Here is a 21,269-nt window from a genome sequence, read left to right as displayed (position 1 = left end):
ACAACTCAAAGCCTACATAATTTCACTTGGCTCCTTGTGGGTCAGTTTGGCAGAGACATGAGATGTGTGGTTAGCTGGCGACCATGAAGTGGTTGTTCAATGGTATTAGCCTTATCACTACTGGATTAATTCATTTATCAAAAACCCAAATAGAACATTTCTCACCAAGATACCAGCATTATATAGCTTCTGTACTAAAATTATGTGTTTTTTTTACAGCACACTCAGAGTACATTTCACTCCTCAACACATTGCCTTAGATTTGAGTGCAAGAGTAGTTTAAAAAAAAGAGAGGAAGCATGTTTGGTATCATTTCTTTCCTTTATAAAAGAAAGTAAAAAAGATGAAACTATATGCAGCATTAAAAAAAATCATATTTACATTTTCAATAAAAAACATTCTGAGAGTACCTTGATTACATCAGAGATATGTTCCATATGAATACCAAACAACTATTGAGGATCTGGGGGTGAAAGGGTGAAATCTTATTGATATTCAGGCAAAGAGATTGTGTCAGACAGTCACACTCAAACATCTTACTGTCCCTTGATATAAAACGTTAAAATCCCCATAAAAAGCAAAGCGTAAATGTGCTGCCTCAGGCACGTTCCAGGCCCCAGAAGAGGGAATTAGAGGGTTTCTTTGGACAGAGCAGCTCTCTTGTACTCGGACTCCAGAGCCAGCTTTTCATTTAGGTCTGTATCTTCACCCTCTGTTGGCCGATCATTGGGGCGTCTTTTGAGGGGAAATAAGAAAGTTGTTTTGTTTTATGATAAGAAGCAAATATGGGACAACTGCAGTATAACTGCATTATATAAAATCACAATCAAATAAAATATAGCTAGATTATAGTATATTAATCTAATTTCAAATGTGAACTTCCATTCATAGCCTGGAAGCCAGCCTGAATTTATACTACCCACAATATTAGGTGCAGTCGTGGCCTACTGGTTAGGGCTTCGGGCTTGTAACCGGGAGGCTGCCGGTTTGATCCCTGACCAGTAGGAACGGCTGAAGTGCCCTTGAGAAGTGCCCCCTCACTGCTCCCCGAGCGCCGCTGCGGCAGGCAGCTCGCTGCGTCAGGCAGCTCACTGCATCGGGATTAGTGTGTGCTTCACCTCACTGTGTGTTCACTGTGTGCTGAGTCTGTTTCACTAATTCACGGATAGATGCAGAGACCAAATTTCCCTCACGGGATCAAAAGAGTATACTTATACTATATTTGAGGTCGGAAAATTTGGTTTGGACTCCACTGAGAAGCCTTTATGCTCGTACAAGAACTGTTTGCACCAATAAAATCATCTGGGTGGGCTTTATAATGGTGGGCAGTTGAGCAACAGTGACTAGTCATTCAGCGTGTTTGAATTGATATAGTTAACAACATAAAGCCTGTCGCTAGAGATTGGTTAAGTTTATCCAATTGTGTGCAGAGGCATTTTCCCCATGTATTGGTTGAAACACGCCCCATAATCACACGGCGGTGCAGTACCAGACTCAAATTCTGAATAGAGTTGAGTCTGGCTTCGTCAGGCTTCGTACATACAGTATGTCAATGAAATATATTAATAAACACACACACATAATATACAGCAAATATATGTGTTTATCTTTTTATGTATGTCTACAGCAGGGCTAGTTCTAGCCTACTACAATTGGGTGGGCTGGTAGAAATTTTGGGTGGGCAACATAGCAAAGCGGTCAAATTGGATAAAAATGGACATAAACTCAAAACACAAAAAATAAGTACTACCTAGCTCAAGTTGCTGGAGCCAACCGCCAGGGATGGGCAGTATTTCTGATACATTTATTTAAAATAAAAATAGTATTTTGTCATGGTATGTTATTTTGTTAAAGAAAATGGCTTCGTATTTTGTATCAAAATACTTTAAAGGTGTGTATTTTTGTAGGTTAAAAATACTGACAAATATTTTTGGTAAAACCAATAGCCTATGTTTAGTGATGTGAGGACATCATAAAAGTGTAAAACAATGAATGAATGTAACCTCTGACTGGTGCTGACTTAGTGACTTAGTGATTCAGGTTGATCCAGTGCAAGATGAGTAACTTGTACATTGTTCACACACAATACAGTAAGTTTCCTGGGAACTTTAACCCTTAGAACCCTAAGCTGTTTTTAGGACATTTTCACTACCTTTATTCATAAGGATTTATTCTGCCAAACACACATATTATATATTGTTTTTTTCAGCAGAGTCTAGGCTATCCAGATCCACCATCATTTCATGTATTAGTACTAGCATTGATTTTATTTTGATTTTTAAAGAATTAAAATATAAAAATCATATTATAAAAATTCGTATATTTTGACCTGTATCTCACCACAGCAAGCTCATAGCTCTACATGCATTTCATGTGTGTGTAGGGCAGACTGTCCTGAAACGGGCAATATAATTGCCATGTTGGAGGGATACTCTGGGGCTGAGCAATTTACAGAAATATGTGGTGTGTGATTTACGGAAATAAATGCCATTTTTTATTTAGCGATGAAAAATGACCATTCTGCGCTCCATATCTGTGACACAAACTGATCTGACCTGACTTGACCCAAGTTTGCCTGTTAGCATGTGTGACTATGGTGTATGCACTCATGATGATTCTCAACTTTTTACTGCATTGCCATGAACAAAGTAAAGGCAAAAAAGGTGTTTCTTTGTTGAACAAATTGGGATGCAATGTGAGCCTTGAATTGGATGCCATGCAGGAATTTGCTAGGATCTCAAAACCGGATTATGAACATGTTTTGCCATAGAGAAACACACGATAGCGTTGGATTATAAACATGCTTTGCCACAAAAACAGACAAAATCGTGGGGTAAGTCCAGCTATATGAAGTTATTATTTTGCTGTCACTTCGTCTGTTTTATAACCCAGAAGGGTGTATTTGGTATCAAATGATAGATCTGTGTCTCCTCTTTCATCTAACAAACTGGCATATATATCCGATCACGGGTCTGCGAGTAATTACTCCGAGAGTAATGGGTGTGCAGCGTTGGTTTGTGTACATGACGTTAATATTTTGCAGTCACTTCGTCTGTTTTTATAAGCCAGAAAGATCGATATCCATAGTACCAGTGGATAGCCCTGTTTCTCCTCTTTCATCTGATATGCTTGCCATATCTATGCGATCACGGGTTTGCGAGTAATTCAAACGAGAGTAATGGGTGCGCAGGTGAACGCCGAGAAGTATAGACTTTAAATATGATGCAATTTTATTTAATTTCATGATTTATTTTAATTTTCATACTTGATCGTACAGACAAGTGCGTAGTCTCTTTGGAAAGCCCCACTTCTTCTCTGTCATAAAATAAAGGTTTTATCTCGTTGTGATGAACAGTCGCGGAGCAATGTAACAGAGAAGAAAGGGTGTTTTTTGACGCACTTTGCGTCAATCGGGTTCTAAGGGTTAATCAGTTGTTTTAAGAACTTAAGTCATCCAATCATAACATAGAGAACTGGTTATGTGGTAGCCTTGCAACACTGCTCAATCTGGTGATGTATTGACAATGTCAGAGACTTGTCTTCACTTTGTACCGCATGACCGCTTCAGTAGTGACTTTGATTGAGTGATGATTGAGTGCATCTCTGATACAGTATTTAGGCGATGAGATGTAACAGGCAGGTCAGCATAGTTGATCTGTTGACTGTTTGCAGGTTATGGCACGTCTCGTAGGCAGAGAAAAGCTGTTGCTCTCAAACACTGTCCACTTAATCAACAGTCAGTGTACTGATGAAGCAATAGATTAAATAGACAGATATGGAAGATTTGCAAAGTGATATCATGCTCCATTTAAAGACTATTTTTTAGTACTTTCAAAATACAAAAATACAGTATTTTATTGATACATGGTGTGGCTAATGTATTTTGTAGTTTATTTTGATACACTTAAAATTATGGTATTTGATATTCTATTTTTAAATACTTTTTGATGTATTTGTGCTCATCTCAGAGCAGCAAGGCAGCTACAATGCTACACTCTGGGGGCATCTTTAAAATCATGCCCCCCCAGAGTGTAGCACTGTAGCTGCCTTGCTGCTCTAGCTGTTGGCTACAGCAACTCGAGCTACTGTAGGTAGCACTGATTGTTTGCCACAGGTAAAGCAACTCAAATTAGTCTATATACATACCTGGCAGCATCAGAACAACAGATATAGATAGAGATGCTGTAGAGATGCTGTTTGACTTGGTTCTGATGTCGCAATACATCATACTTTCATAAAATCACACAACATACTCTACCTTGTCTGTGGACATCGTTATTTCCAAACCCGGTGCTGGATAAACAAATAGCGTGCGTGCTATATAGGAAAAGTGCTTTGGTGTTGCTTTAATAATGTTAACGTTAACATTATTATTATATAATAATAAATGTTAAAGCTATTTTTGATGTCCTACTGGTCCACAATTTTACAGTAACAATTTACGAAGTATGTAAACTATCACATAAGCAGCAGTCACGTTTGGTTCCTTGACACTAATGTTTTCAAACACATGCTCATAGCATTTTATTTATTTAGTGCCTTTCATGCACAATACAACATGCTTAATCAAAATATTGCAGAACATTCCAGAAATGCTTGAGTTTATGAAAGCAAAATAAAAGAACAGAATAAAGTACTGTAACAAAAACGTGCAGTCTCTCACCTGGAGCATGGCAGGCACTGGAACTGGAGTCGGGGCTGCTTCTCGCAGTCCAGCACAGTGTCGGGGAGTGGGATGCCACTGGTCTCCGGCAGCAGTAGGCACAGGGCCGTGCCCAGGAAGGGCCCGCTGCTGTAGCAGATCATGGCGGGCAGCGGGATCTCTCCGCGTGGTGCCACGAGTGCGTTGACTATGCTTCCAATGCGGTAGCACACGTTCACCATCCCAAAACATTTCTGTCTTTGAGGAGGACAAAAGGAAGGCAAATGATGCTGATGGTCTCATCTTCACAACACACAGGACAGGAAAACCTGTATCATACATAGGCAGACACTCCTGATTCACAAGTGTTTAGAGTGCTATTGTGTCATATGTTGATGCCAATATATCACTGGTAATAACATGACATGAAAAATAGATAAAGAAAAGAAAGCACAGCTATAGCAGAGGTTTTCTTCTTCATATGTGGACGTCCAAGTGGGAAGGCAGGACGCTCTGGCAAAACAAACGTTCTCTTGTATACTGTACATCTATCATCTCATACAAGAGCATGTCATTCAGGAAGGCTGAATGCTTTCCTTCCTTGAGTTATCTGACCCCTTCACTGAATTATCCCATTTGTAATGGCTTCAGATGGTTGCTGAATGCTTTCTGCTCCAATCGTAACATTCATTAGTAACAGATACCATAATGGTGGTGTTTCTCAGTACAGAAGCTTCTCTGATACTCTAGTATAAACAGACACATACTTTTAAATTGTATAAGAAAGAATCACTTTAACCATGCTGATTAGGGTGCAAAAGGTTACTCTTACAAACTTTTGCAGATGATCTTCTGTACATGCTGAGTTCAAAAGTACAAAAGTTGCTCATCAAACCACAAACTACATCAAATAGATTACTATTTAGATTATTACTCCTGCTGGAGGCCTGCCAACAGTTGACTTGACAAAATGGCAGATTTAGTTTGGCACTGAATTGTCATTCTTAAACGAAAAATCATGGGACATGTGTCAATGACAAGCCAACGTTGTCAATGGCAAACTTACCTTATCACTGTTGGGAAAAGCTCTATTCCATAGAGCAGGGACACACAGGTTGTGGACTGCATACACAGTTTGGCCATGAGGGCCAGAGTCATCACCAACCAAGGCAAGTCTGGGACCAGAGAAGGAACCGGAAGTCATGTCTGACAATCTTACAAAGTTTACAGATATTACCCTTTACAAGTTCAACAGGGTAGTAAAACACAGAATGTATACAAAATCTATGCCATAAACCACTTATGTCTCAAATACGTCTGCTAAACTAACACTAAACTAAAACCTGTACCTTAAACTAAACTGTTAATACTAAAGGAGTAGTATTAAAGGTACAAGTAGAGCTAATGCCATGTAAAAGATACAGAAGAGCTGTGGTTTAGCAATTTAGGAATGTGACTAGGCAATTTCAAACTGGCAGTCTGCAAGAGTTCTTCTTCTAAGGCAGCTTGTTTACAGAGTACCAAATGAGGCATGGCTTGGCAGGATCACAGCTTAGTCAGATGGCAAAGAGAGAGTTAGCTATTCAAGAACTCATGTGAATTCAGCTACTGTAGATTCCAGCTCGTTGTGCATGCGCTGGAAAGTTGCATGATGCAGTATGCCACGTGTAAGGCATTGCCCTCTCAATTATACAGTAAAACCCATTTCAGGGTTTCAATCAGCCTATTGTACCAGAGCTAAAACAAATATGTGTACAGTCTACACACATTACAAAGTTAATATTATCAAAATTATTCACTTGTATGTTTAATTTAACCACAGTATTGTAAACTTTGAAAGTGTACAGAGAAGTTATAATAAGACCTTTATCTAAAGGAAGAAAATTGCCTGGCTTCGTGTTCCAGTAGCGTCAAATCAGCGGGTGCATTCGATCTTGCAGATCTGGCTGAATTTTACAATACAAACATGCCTTACTGATTTGACGCTACCGGAACACAAAGCCCATTTAGTGTTAATGCAAAAAACAGTCTTGCTCAAAACTTGGTCTCATTCAAAAGTTTGTACTTGTTAACTACCGTAAAATAGACCCTAGGTTGTTTTTACTCCGGAGTTACGCTTTAAATTGCACTGCATTCTGTTGCTTTAAAGGAGAATTCTGCCGTTTTTTTACATAGATCTCTGTTTCTCAAGGTCAACGAGTACTGCAGGCAGCTACAGTGCTTCACTTTGGGGGCATGTTTATGAGTCCCCATGTTCATGCCCCCATATTCAAGAGCCCCCATGTTGATGTCCCCAGAGTGTAGCACTATAGCTGCCCAGCTCTAGCTGCAGCAACTCGAGCTAGGTAGAACCAATTGTTTTCAGGGTGGCACCGACAGTAGCCTTCTCGGTGACCTCGAGAAATAGAGATCTATGTGAAAAATTGCCAGAATTTTCCTTTAAGGTGGCACCAAAGACACAGATACAAATAAAACCCCACACTCTTCAAATGTATCTTGTTGCTTTTATTGAGTTAAGTTATGTGTATGTGTAGAGTGTACTTATCTTTTCTCTCTTTATGTATGTGTAGTGTCAAGGTACTGTAGAGTGTACTTATCTTTTCTCTCTTTTTTTTCAAACTTACCACAGAACCTGGAGACCAGCAGCGATAGGAGGCTGGAGATGCCGCTGACCAGGAGAGATATCATGGTGAACGGCCTACGTCCACATCGGGCCAGCAGCAGGGGCAACCCCAGCAAGGGCGCCTCGGAAAGCCCTGAGAAGAACTGCGCCAGGTAGATATTTACCCCAAAGTGCCCCACGCTGTAGGAGATGCTGTAGTAGGTAAGCGCCGAGGCCAGCCTGTGACCGAGGGAAAGTGAAGTGAAGACAGACAGACAGACAGACAGACAGACAGATAGATAGATAGATAGATAGATAGATAGATAGATAGATAGATAGATAGATAGATATTTTATTCATGTCAGGGGGAATCTTGTGACAGAGGGAGCACTGTAAACCCCAACAGTTAAATAATGATTTAAGACCCATAACTTAAATAATGATTTAAGACAATTTAAAGAAGAAATCCGGTGAAAATCCGGCGAAATCCAGTGCCTGTGTCTGGTGCATCCCTATTTATTTGTTGTTGTAGTGTATGTCGTACTGTGCCCTGTCTTAAGTGTCAACTGTCCTACTAATGTATGATGTTGTGTGTGGTTGCCAGGTAGCAAAATAATTTCTCCCTTGGGGATTAATAAAGTGCAATCAATCAATCAGTCAATCAATCAATCAATCAATCAAGTGGCCCTTGGTCTGAAAAAGTTTGAGAAACACTGATCTAGGTTATGTCTTCCCTGCTTTATTGGCCAACTGTGTTCTACATCTAGGTTATGTCTTCCCTGCTGATGGCAGCTCAATGTACTGTCCATTGTTTGCAAAATGCTCTATAGTTTCATGCAGTGAACTTTACTGAATTTATATTATTGACTTAATTGCCACCTTAAATATAAATACTTGAGTTACTGGTACTCAAATCTCAAATATTTGTTTTTGCTTAAAGGAATGATCCAGAGAATAAACAACTAGGGTCTATTTATGGATGATAAAAAGTTTAAACTTATGTTATTTGGAGGACTTTTTCATTAACAATGAAAAAGCTTTATAGTGAAGGTACAATTAATGCAATAACACCCTCATAATGTCTAGCTCAAAACTCCTCCGATTATTATATTTTTGCTCCAAAATGAAAGTATGAGCTTATACATAAATAGACCCTACGTTGTTTTCACTCCGGATCATTCCTTTAAAATTGATTGAGTAAATAAATTAGAAATGTTAAGGTAATTAGTTTCCTCGAATATTTTCAGTTAGTTTGACTGGGTTTACAGAAAAAATGAAGGAGGAGGTCTTCACATGAAGAGCGAATGAATGCATGAATACATGACCTCACTGACACTCCAGTCAGTAGAGGAGACAACTGATTCCACTTCATTTCAATGGTCCAACATAAACAATAGACAATGATGTGTCGGCAATGATGAATAAAATCCCCTTAGGGTGTTTTCGCACTTGGTCCCTTTCAATGAACCGAAACAAAGACATATCAATGACTCAGCATTTATTGAACATATATGAACATTCCAAACGTACAACGACCCCTCTTAAACAAACCAAACCCAATTTCAGAGGGGTATTTCACAAAAGCAGAATTAAGAAATCCAAGATAAGAGATAAAGTGAGGCTTGACCTAGCGTTGTCGGGTCATCCGAGTTCGACACGTTTCATGAACGGCAAGCCAGGATGAATAGGAGCAACGAGGTCAAGCCTGGTGTAGGCTAAGTAATTCAGGATACGTGCATTTTCTAGACTTTCCTCAAAAGAACTCATGGTTGGAATAGAAATGACGCAAAAAAATAGGCTCGATTGCACAAAGTGAACAGCCGCTTTTGATATAGGCTAACAAGGAAGTGAAGTATTTCCTTTTTGAGGAAAAACATGGCTGGTTTTGTGAAACAGTGAAAGTGGGCTTGGTGGACCAAGACACAGACATGCCCAAGAAAATGACAGAAATGATGGAAGTGTATTTTCAGGGAGAGAGACTACATGGAAAGTGGGTGAGGGTTAAAAGTTAATGTTAAAGATGTGTGTGTCAGTGTTGCGCAGGTTGCCCGAAATTGAGCAGTCGTGTTACGTCCTAAATAGTCCTAAAACCTTAGAAAAAGTCGCTCAGTAAAATAATGCTGATACTTAAACACCTCGCCTACCGGTATTTATGATCCCACATAGGCCATGTGTAGCCCTCGTTAAACGTTTAGCCTACAGCAGGTGTTCGTGAGCATTTCATAAGGGATATCATGGGTAAAGGGTGCCTGCAGAAATAAATGTTATGGTACACAGACTACGCACAGCCATCTATGCATAGGTTATGGTAGGTTCAAACATTGATACTGTATAAAGTTACCTTATTTCATTGTGTCTGGGACTTTAAACAGTGTATGTGCTTTAACACGGCATGGGCAGAATTTTAATTAGATGTATTTGAAATACGTATTTAATTACTTTAGCGTGTTTTGAAGTTTGTATTTTGCAGGATTGGAAAAAAAAAGTTTGTAACAAAATACTTTGTATTTAGAGTATTTCAAATACTTATACTTTAGAAAAAATCTGTTATTTTCCCCCTCAAATAAGCCAAATACATTACCTATAACCACAACAATATACTGTATGCTTATTATAGTCCAGGAGCCAAAGGCCAGACCTGGTGACGGTTAAAGTGTGACATTGTGACCAACTTAAAAGTGTTAGATCCAACTGTTCTCTTCTACTCTCCCTTCTGGACATGTCTGAAGTTGAAAAAAATGAAAAGAAAAGTCAACTTGTGGTGTTTTTATGAAAAGATATTCTTTAGTTTTATGAAAAGATATTCTTTAAATTGGGAAAACTGTCTGAGGTTGATGTGGTGAAACAGCAGGGGTAATTTTAGCTAAACATAAATACAGGTGCGCGGGAACCTATTTTTGACCAGGGGTGCTGAATAACAAAAATAATGGATGTCCCCCCTCCCCTGGACATGTTTAGGATTTTGACTGCTAAATACGTCATTTTAGTGCGGTGTGCGGGTGATAGCGAGAAGATTTAGAAAAGTCCTGGGCAGCCACAAATTCCAATGTTTTGCGACGGCACTCCGAGTCCACTGTGCCCACCCTAACCCCACAGAAGCGCACTTGACATTAGCCTATTTCAGTATAGCTAAGGAAAATTACTTTTCTGATCGTCAAAACCACACCAGAGATGTTAGGCTTTAAATATAGGCTAATAATCAGGCTGCAATGATCTCGCAAATAATTTCTGAATAGCCTAAAGTGTGTCGTCTCCACAGCAAGTATGTGTCCTAACAATTTCTATCTTAGCGACTAGGATAGTGAAATGATTTCACTAGCTGTGCATTTATTATTTTTGCAAAACTGTAAAACACAATTAAAGTTTCTTTCAGCTTATCCATGGTTTTTTTGAACATGTAAATCGCATAGAATATGTAGGCCTATATCAACCGTAGGCCTACACACTTGATCGCTATCACTGTTGATGAAACCACGCTACGGTTCTTACAGTAACTGACTCACGTTCACGTTGATCTCTATAACTGTTCATTTTTAGTAGCCTATATTCGAACCTATCCATAACCCTTTTTTGCTATTTGACTCATCATTTCACATACAAAAATATAAATAATGTCAGACAGCGAATTAGAAATTATTTAGACATATATATAATATTTTCTTTAAATCTATCTCCTGCCAGCAGGGGGCGCTGCAGCACCCTCAGCACCCCCCTTCCCTCGCCCTTGCATAAATAGGCTTGGCGCCATGAGTATACCTCCACTAGCAGATAGGAACTGGTCATCCAAAGCATTTGGTCAGTGGAGTCAGAGGTCATTGGAAGGAAAGTACCTAGGCACATATGTACTGCCTAATGTGGCAAAGACACAGGAGATGTTTTCTATTCTGAGTTCACACACAAACAAGTGACGACATGAGAAGGAAGAGTGTAATACAGAGCTTCAAGAACCAATGCTCTTGAATGAATTAAAGCTACACATCGTAAAGTATTCTTTCACTTTGTCTTTGAGTTTGAATCAGTTAATTACAATTCGACACCACAAACTGAGGGAGCCAAAATGGTCAACTTGGTCAATGGTGTAAACCCAATTGTTGTTTTTTTTGTACCAATTTTATGTCACCCTGTAGACAACTTAAAAGCATTAGATCTGTCTTTTCTGTTTCATCATCCCCTGAGAACATGTCTGAAAGCTGAAAAAAATTAAGAAGTAATTAACTTCAGGAGCTTGAATTGTCAGGTGTGTCAAGTGCTACAAGACTAAAACTTGAAAATGATACAGGTAAGAGATACTGTGGGAGAATATTAGGACATGAACTCCATATGACCGTGACCTTGAGTACCCAATAGCTGATGTTAATTCTCACTACAGGACAGTATTAAAACCACTTAATGGATTAGACATGAGGATTTATGTAAACAGGGAAAACATCCAACGAGGTTTCCTGATATGCGGTAATAATGGAGGAGACGGAACAGAGTGGAGTTTTCTCCACCAAATTAATTCATTCTGTGTATCATGACACTTTACAGGATGTTATTGTATGGGGTGTATTTGTGCCCACCCCTGGCTTTAACTTCAGTAACGCTTTGTGCTTCATTCAGCCTGATAATCCAGTTCCTCACCAAAAGCGCACGTTTTGTAAATAAGCGGGTCGGATCGTGGGTCAGGTATCATTTTGTCTGATTTAAATATCGGGTGAGTGCAGACCGCATGTGACTGGACCGGCGCACCACTGGTGTGTGTGTGTGTGTGTGTGTGTGTGTGTTTGTGGTTAAGGGTAAAGGTTGAGAGGTGACACCTGAAATTGGATGGAATGTGGATATGGTTTAAAAGTTAAACCATATCCATATGGTTTAAAAGTTAAACCATATCCAAAGTTAAAAGTTTTAAAAGGATTAAGTTTAGGGTTAAGCTAGGGAAAAATAGGATCTTGGGAGTGATAATATTGTCTTTCTGTGCACTGGCCTATTGTAAGTTACACTCAACCCCTACAGTTAGTTTTTGATCACGTTATGGACCATGTGTTATGAATGATAAACAATAAAACCATAAAACAATAAACAATAAAAAGACAATACCAGCAATACGTGCAGCAATATGTTCAAATACAGATACTCCTTCCAGGTTAGTTGTATTTTAAATTGCCAACCACCACGCTCACATCACAATATTTCATAAATGTGTTATTCAATATTAGGAAATGCAGAGCAATGCACCTTCAATGACAGCTGTGTCACTCAATAACAGTGCATGGTAAAGTCACAGTAATATGTGATGTAACTCTTCACTCCTGCAGAGTGTGTTGATGTAACAAGTATGGGTGTGACCTTTGTTATGGCACAACTGCAAGGATTCCAAAGTGCAATTTACGTGTAACTTATACAGCAGCAGTAGATTGACGTCAATACATTTATTTGGATATTAAAATAGATAATCATATCAACAGAGATTCTTGTGGAGTATAGGATTCACGTTATGTGTGATTTAATCCGTAGATAGATAGATAGATAGATAGATAGATAGATAGGTTGATTGATTCATTAATTTATTCACTGATTGGTCAATTGATTAGTAAACTGATTGATTGGTTGATTCATTTATTCAGTCAGAGTTTACTGGCTATTTAAGTTTGAGTAACTTGAGAGCATGTTCACTTACCTACCCAATAAACCCCATGACCAGTAGTCGCAGTACGATAGTGGGAGATCTGAACTGTGCAATGTGGAAGTCTGGGTCATCCTGGCTCTTCTTGCCTTTCCCAATCTCACTCTCCAAGGAATCTAACAGCTGGAAGGGCAGGGAGATGGACATATTTGAGTCACCACATCAACATTAGAACCACCAGTGTCGATGGATCTGATTTGACTTATGGCTAAGCAACAGACATCAAAACCACACCCAAACTAAATGAATACAGTATGCTACAGCAGGGTGAGCTCATGTATCTTGATCTGCATAACCAGTGCAGAGTTCAAAATGTAGCCTAAGCGACCTGTCAGTGTGTTACCTGGTCCAGCCATTTATTGTCCTCGGGGCTTCTGGCACGATACACATTAATCACATCTGCTCCTTTGTTCAATAGCAGCCATCTGGGGGATTCTGGTATGGAACTAATCAATGCAGAAACATCTGAGATATTTCTCTAAGAAGCCATACACACACGTGTTTGTACATTGAACCAAGATCAGTAACATGTAAATTTTCATTGCACTATTGTTTCAGAGATTCACACAGATATTACATTACTAAAAGCAGTGGTTAAAACTCAATGTCATTTTTTGCACCCCATTTCAATATATGGCAACAAGTGAAAAGACCATATTAACTTGTAGAAAGCGGTGAGACGCACAAGTAAAGTGGAAGGCAGATAATCTGCGGAAAGGCCAGCATGAGATGGAACTGCATCCATCCTCGCACAACATATGCCACGGCAGCCAAGCACATCATGCCGACGCTAAAGCTGAAGGACAGAAGCGTCGGTGGCCAAATCCGACCATCAGGAAGACTCCACTCCACCCCTGTGGAGACAATATTGTAACTGACATTTATTGTTAAGTGACAATATCATAAAATAATCTCTTTGCGCATGTTTGCACAGCACTGCAAGACATGGTTATTTTCAGTATTTTTTAAACAGGTTACAAATGGAGCTTTCAATAACACAACAGCCCTACCCAAACTAAAGCAGCACATGTGGATGCCGCAACAGGTGATCCCGGTGATGCACCGGGCAACGAGGTAGAAGGTTGAGTAAGGTAGAAGTGCTGTCGCCAGCGGCACAGCTGCCTGGACACAGCAGCAACCCAGGAGAAGGATTCTTTTACCATATCTAATTTTGAAATAAACAGATTAATATCCAACATAATGCATGTGAGATACTATCAATGTATTGCAGGGTAGGCGATATTTATTATTTCAGTTAGGGACTGAGAAAGTCATACACAAAACATTTTGCTAAGCACTTTTTTAAAAGCCAAAGCTGGACGTCATACCTGTCGGAGAGCACACCAGAAAATGCCGATCCAATCAAAAGTCCTATCATGAACATGGTCTGTCCATAGGCCATGATATGGGTATCCAAACAAGATGTTGAATTCTGCGGCACAACACATCGATGAGCAAATCAAATGAATCCATAAGAGCACATTGGTTGACAGTGATGTTTGTCTTTAATGTATGTGCCATGTATATGCCAGATATAGAACTGTTACAGTAGTTGAGCGACGATTCTGCACCAGTGACAACTACATCCATCCACAGGACTTCGAGCCTGTTTAGTCACAGGGGCGAACGAAATCCGACAGCCTCAATACTAGGGTGCTAAAATAGTATTTCTGTCTGGGACCATTACCAGTAATATAGGACGTACTGTAGCAACATGAAGATGTAGTTTAGGATACCCTACAATTAGTCGTGAGAGACAATTTCAGTCAGGGAGCCTCTTTTTTACTAAACAGTGTAAAATCAGGACTGGCGTAATTATTAGGGGGCAATTCCAGCGTTATGGATGTGCCTTAGAGTGGGGGCAAAATTAGTATCAGTGAATTAATTTGCATAACTTTTAATGTAACCTCTGTCCTCTGAATACTGAGAAATCCTCAAATTTAATGTAATCAATTTCATCCTAAGAATACAAGGCATTTTATCAGCGTTATGGATGTGACATGAAATGGACACACTTTTGTGAGAGATTACAGGTTTTCTACAAACTCTGTGAATTTTGAAGGAAACTGCCAAAACTATGATATATGTAGCATGAAGGAGACTTGAATGAACACAAAAAGTGTGTTTTTGAAACTATGCGTCATTTTCGTAATGCATTATGTGGGAAAAACTGGCGTTATGGATGTGACGGTTTCACGTTATGGATGTGACGTGTCTGAACCAGTCCTCGACAAACTACATAAAACACATAATTAAGTAGTGAATTTTGATATGAAACAATTGAAATAGTAATCATGAAAAACTAACGATGAAATTATTGCTTCCTCGGTGCCCACTAAGATCCACAGGAAAAATCAGGACAACAAGTCATTTAAAATATAAAAAATAAATTATTTTTTTTCTTTTACCGTCATCAATTTTGGTCAGTGATTTCCCGGGTTACTGAAACACCAGGGAACATGAAACTTGGTGGCCACTCCCCTAAATAACTGGCCCTACCTCTTGAATTTCCCCTTGGGGATCAATGAAGTATCTATCTATCTATCTATCTACCTGAACCGTTGCACCCAAGATGACAAAATATTTATGGTATGTTAGTCTCAAGAGCCCGCATCAACCTAACCCATATCACTCATTTGTGATTTGCACTCATAAAGTACATGCACGCGCACGTGCACACATCCGCACACACGCACATGCACACACACACACACGCACGCACGCACAGTTGCACACATACAGACAGGCAAGCACACACACATAAACACATACAGACGGGCAAGCACACACACACAAACACCCACCCAGACACATAAACACACACACACAGGCACGCATACGCGCATGCAAACACACACACACACATAAACACACAAACACAGGCACGCATACGCACATGCACACACACAGACACAGACACACACACACACTCTTATAAACGAAAGCAAACTCACATATATGCACACATTAATTACATGCACATGAGTTGCAGGAGTAGGAGATGGAGACAAATTGACTAGCGTGATTTATTTTTGCGAAGAGAATATGCAGAACTGAGAGGCGGTCATATTTTGTACCGCTATGCGGTACATCTAGTTTATTGCTGCCGTTACTCATGTTACTCTGTGGGCTACAGAGGACCTGACACTTCAAATGCTGGCATATCGCGTCACATTTAAAATTAGCAGACGTGAACGGCAGGCTGAACAGATCTGCAACAGAAGGAGGTTGTTATGTTAACTCCAGCTGCAAAGTCAGCCATCTTCACCAGCTAACACGATAATACAGTTACTGTACAACAACAGTATGACAGTTACAGGAAGATAATCGCTCAGATTTTCGTTATTAGGCCACTTGAAAATAGGCTATGGCTAGGCTAATCACTGGAGGTATTTTAATATTATGTTTGTTTTGCTAATGGTTAGGCAAGGCCTCCCTGTGGTTTTGATCAACCTAATAATCTTTGAAATGTCAATTGTAAACACTAAGGTGAAATGCGTTGAAACAGACATGCCACCACAACAGACGTTTTATCGGTTTTGAGGTATAATAAAGTCTCCAGTCTTGTAAATTCACATTATGTAACATCCATAACGTCACATCCATAACGCACCAAAGGTTTTAAAAGTAAGAAAGGGGTACAATTTGGTCATCACACTTTACATTGATATAAATCAGCTTTGCACAGACACTATGGACATTGTCGCATCAACACTGTATGTGTAGCATAAACTTTTCCTATAAAACGTTATGGATGTGACATGGCCATGGAATTTGCTGACTTAAAAACAAAAGCCTTACAAATGTAAGGAGTTGTGCTCTTAAAGGCAATCTGAGCATACACATTGCTCTACCATTCCCTTGTCAATCTGGAATGTGTCAAATTACACAATTAGTTTGAACCTTGGGTCCATTTATCCACTTTTTAAATATGTATAATATTACCATGTGAAAAATGTTGTTTCTGTATGGTTGCACACCATATTTATGATGTAAAAAGAGTGTAATTCTCCATCAAATTTAATCAGACCAGTTACAAACAATAAAATATAGACCTAAATGAAGATTTTAACAACAGTTCTATTTGCGTATTCGCAACTTTTTTTTTTGAAAATGAACTAAAATAAAATACATTTTAATTAAATACTCATTAATATTTTCAAAAGCTGAGCCGCATCAGAGGGATCAAAGAGCCGCATGCGGCCGCGGGTTGCCGACCCCTGCCCTAGGGTATTCTGTGTTGTTAACACAATAACCTACATTTAAATGTGAAACAATGCCAAGTTGTGAATCGTTTTTAAGCAGCCTAGTCTTGGTTAAAGTTAACACCTGACAAAGGTACATAGGCTACAAGCATGAATTTAACATATTCGCATAGTATTTCAACTCACTTGTGTATCTTCACTGCTGATGTTAACTGGCCAGATTTTATGTGACACGTTTTCTTGAGACTCCTGGTTGAAATCTAGATGCCTGATATCATCCACAGCAATACACAAACTGCTATGAGTTGCGAACACATCCAAGAAAAAAAGAAATGCCGTGAAAAATATGATCAGACTCAACTTCCAGCAGACGGTCCTTTCTAATGTCCTCATGGGAAAGCAACGGGTTGTGAGCGGATGCATTACTGAAGCGTTATGACATTACTCAGAGGCAGAAATACACTTTCTCAGATTCTTATTATATTAGCCTTCTGTGCTCTGTGTTTAAATATATATACAGACAGATATATATGGGGTACAGACACAGTGTCAACCCCAGACCTTTCAGAATAAGATATGGTAACCTATCAGTTCAGTTGGTAGACCCAACAGTTTGCTGCACATGTCTACAGGCACGCCCCTCTGTTACGTAAAACGCTTCTAATTCGTTGATACAAAGAAAGGCCTCTGTAGCAGCGAGACACATGATTAACATGGTAGGTATTTCACATGGTTATGGTTATGGCTATGGGATTTGGCAGACGCCTTTGTCCAAAGCGACACACAAATACAAAACAATATAATACTTAAAATTTAACAGGGAACAATTTATAATGTTAGACTACATTAAAGGTTGTATCAGCGATAGTGGGGGATATGTCACTTCTGTTGATGTTCAAACAAAACAGATAGCTAGCCCCTCCGTCCCGTGCAATTAAAACTCTCCTAAACGCGCATCTCATCGATTATTGGTTAAAACACTTTATTTTGCCTTTGAGTGGGTTTAGTGGGGGGGGGGCTTAAGCACATTTTTGCGCAAATTCATCCAAAAGCGCCAAATTTGGCACAGATGTAGCTCAGGTCATACTGAAATACTACTAGTAGGCTAAAGTTTCATATCACAATCAAACCTCACACAGTGAAAGTATACATGAAAAGTAATGAATAAGTTTCTTGGAAAAATCCATTTTAAATATGCAAATGAGCTCAACACTAGGCCTAATTGACTTATGGCAAGTAGAAAAAACACAAGTAGAAAAAAAAGTTACAAAGATGAAAAATACATAGCCGCTTTGTCCTAGACCTACGTTACAAAGTTTGAATAAAGTTTCCACGTTAAACGGTTCAAGCTGAATAGCAAAAACCAAAAGTGATCAGCGAAAGAAGAAGAACAGAACAGTGCATTTTCATGCACTGTAAAAACAGGGGCCAAATACTGTAACTAACACATTCATGTCACAACACGATAAATTTGAAGTCTCTTGCCACACTTACCTGGGTCACATGCCACTAAAAGACTTATAGTGACCTTAAAAATTGATTGCACAATCTTGCCTCCAGTTGCTTTCTAATTTTTATTTTATTTGCGAACGAGCCTTGTCTAATGACGTTCCCCCACAGACAACATCAGAAGAAAGTCAGAATAGCCATCCCATCTTAGTCATTAGTAACGTGGTGAGATTACATTTTGCTGGTAGATTTACAAATGATTGGCACCACTTCTGGGCTGGATTCTCATACATATTATTTTTACGTGGAGATGGTTGGCCTCAGACACTGGAAACAGATACAGTGTGTGTGCGTGTATGAGTGAGTGTATGCATGTGCGCGTGTGTGTGTGTGTGTAAAACCAGAAATACTAGATGAAGTCTGCTGTAGTTGCAAGAAAGACTACAGCACAAAGAGATGCACATGCTACAAGGAAGAGAATTCAAACACACTCAACACCTTACCATCTATTGTAGTCATTGTGGTTCAATGAGATATCTGTCATTTTTTCTGTTAAAGATTGGCATAGAGACAATAGGACATGGTTGCCTTCATGTCCCTTGTTCTGTGAACTTGCACAGGTAAACTTGCTCATCTTTACTTGCGTACGACTTTACACCAGTGCTTCAGACCAGAGCTGATGCTTCAGCAATAGCCGTCACAGAGACGGTTGATAAAGCGAGACGATTCACAGAAGGGTTCTTCCTGTTCCCATATGACGTAGGGTTCACTAGCGCCACGCCTTTTTAGGAGACTAGCGAGAGATTCTTTACACTGGGGCCCTATGGAAGAAATCTTTTTTTTCTCGGATTATGCCCCAGCCCTTAATTATACAGTTCGAGATTAGACATGTTAATGCATTTTCTGTAATTCACATGTGTTCCTTACATTCTGAGACCGACATGGCGTTTTTCAAATTAACAATTAAGGAGAAAAATGACTTTGTTTGCCACTTGTCTGTCTGTTTCTGTAACCCACTGGCACGCGATCTACTAGGTAGCCGAAGGTTCTCTGGAAGTTACCGTTGCTTACCACTTCGATGTTGATCGCTCAATCGCGAAAATGCCTAAACTTTGGGTGCATAAACAGACACCTTTCTGTATCCTCCTTCCCTAAGGACGCAGACATGTACGTACCTTCATATCAGCATCATTTTTGATGTCTGGATTGCGTTCAAATAGGCTGTATCGCAGACGGCCATACACATAAACTAGGGCAGTGGTTTCTCATTCTCAACCTTTTTTCAGTGATGTACCCCCTGTGAAATATTTTTTCAGCCAAGTACCCCCTAACCAGCGCAAAGCATTTTTAGTTGAGAAAAAAGACTTAAAACAGAGCACTGTGCCATCATTAAACTTTGGAACTGATAAACACATACAAAATTCAAACAGTTGGAAAAAAACTATTTTGAACATTTTAAATTTTAATAATCCATGACTAAATTTATTGCAAATGATTGTATATTTTGTACCCCCATTTGAGAACCACTGTACTATACTATTGCATATTATTGTTGAACGAGTAAATCATATCACATAATCTGGACAGCCAGGGGTGTTTCCCAAAACCATAGTTTGCATTGCAACCAACAAAGTAGCTAAATTAGTTAGCAACTATGGTTATGGGAAACGCGCCCCTGGTTAACAAGTTACTAACTAGCACACCTAACCAGAACCACCTAACCTTTCTCAATTAGCCTTACCTCTGATGTTTGATAAAGTAGCGCCAATCGATGTATCCCACAGCGCCGCCACACGGCCATATCTTTAGGCCTACTACCCACACAAATTACAATGAAAATACAATAGGCCTACATCACTTTTTTCATTGACATGAGCCTAAAAATATGATGAACACTGGCATTTCTCTTTCCTATACCATATTATTGAACTAGTAGAAGAAAGAGGTGGTTTGTTAATATGAGGAGTGCCGACTTGTCCATCTGATCCAAACAAGTAAACCTGAGGAAAGGAGGGTATGGAGTGTGTGAGGCTAACTTTGAATGGTATGGTTTTATTTGAAATTCACATTTTCAACAAATCCCACAATTTAACACCTGCATACACAGCCATATTCTGCAGTCTCCCCACAAGGAAAAGAATAGCACAATGTTGATAAATGTATTTTACAGCAAAAAAGAAAGCGTCTTACAGACGATGCTGTTCTCACAATAATCAACTGCCCTAAACCCCCTCCATCAACTGCCAGTAGATGTGTCCTGCAGAGACATGGCATTGCATTGAGTGGTAGTTAAGCATTTACAAAACTAAATACTGTTCTTGTCTTTGAATTAACTAACATCCTCAATGGATTAGTGTGAGTGCAGGAAAGCAGGATCTCTTCGTTTGGTTGGATGAAGGTTGAAGTCATATGGCCAGCATTTATAGCACCTAAAACACCGCAAAGTAAAAAAAAAATCATGAATTACAATTATGTTCTTATGTTCTTGACATTAAGTTATTACACCTGCACATTTCTTTGCTTAATATGATCCTTCCTACTATAAATGCTGTGATGACACAATAGGACTGAAGACTATGATACAGCTGGAGAGGCTGCCAAGTGAGGCAAATACTACTGACTTCTTTGAGGCCATGAACAGGCTTTTTGATGTCTTAAATTCATGGTATAAATGTACATTCAAATCCGCTACTGCAGTTTTAGCAT

At 39.3% G+C, this 21,269-nt stretch overlaps 1 protein-coding gene across 1 annotated transcript; it reads right to left on the bottom strand.

Moving 5' to 3' along the window:
• Positions 1–17,713, bottom strand: LOC121693654 (solute carrier family 22 member 13). The gene is made up of 10 exons (XM_042073217.1): positions 17,301–17,713; positions 14,238–14,341; positions 13,920–14,074; positions 13,595–13,763; positions 13,253–13,355; positions 12,908–13,032; positions 7,267–7,484; positions 5,709–5,817; positions 4,664–4,900; positions 1–735 (listed from the first exon to the last, which is right to left on the bottom strand). Exons 1-10 carry the CDS (start codon positions 17,535–17,537, stop codon positions 630–632), a joined length of 1,563 nt encoding a protein of 520 aa, XP_041929151.1. The 5' UTR covers positions 17,538–17,713; the 3' UTR covers positions 1–629.
• Positions 17,714–21,269: the final 3,556 nt, after the last annotated feature.

The sequence above is a fragment of the Alosa sapidissima genome, chromosome 19 (genome assembly GCF_018492685.1).
Source record: "Alosa sapidissima isolate fAloSap1 chromosome 19, fAloSap1.pri, whole genome shotgun sequence".
NCBI lineage: Eukaryota > Metazoa > Chordata > Actinopteri > Clupeiformes > Clupeidae > Alosa > Alosa sapidissima.
The sequence above is the reverse complement of the archived record's forward strand: the minus strand, read 5'-3'. Positions and strand labels throughout refer to the sequence as shown.

Bases quoted from the DNA above. Each gene is read 5' to 3' on its own strand.
- LOC121693654 (XM_042073217.1), bottom strand. From the start codon at position 17,537: ATGCATCCGCTCACAACCCGTTGCTTTCCCATGAGGACATTAGAAAGG. The intron at 13,033-13,252 runs GTAACACACTGA...CTGCCCTTCCAG, and splicing joins ACAATAAATGGCTGGACCAG to CTGTTAGATTCCTTGGAGAG. The intron at 4,901-5,708 runs GTAAGTTTGCCA...TCCTCCTCAAAG, and splicing joins CTTTTCCCAACAGTGATAAG to ACAGAAATGTTTTGGGATGG.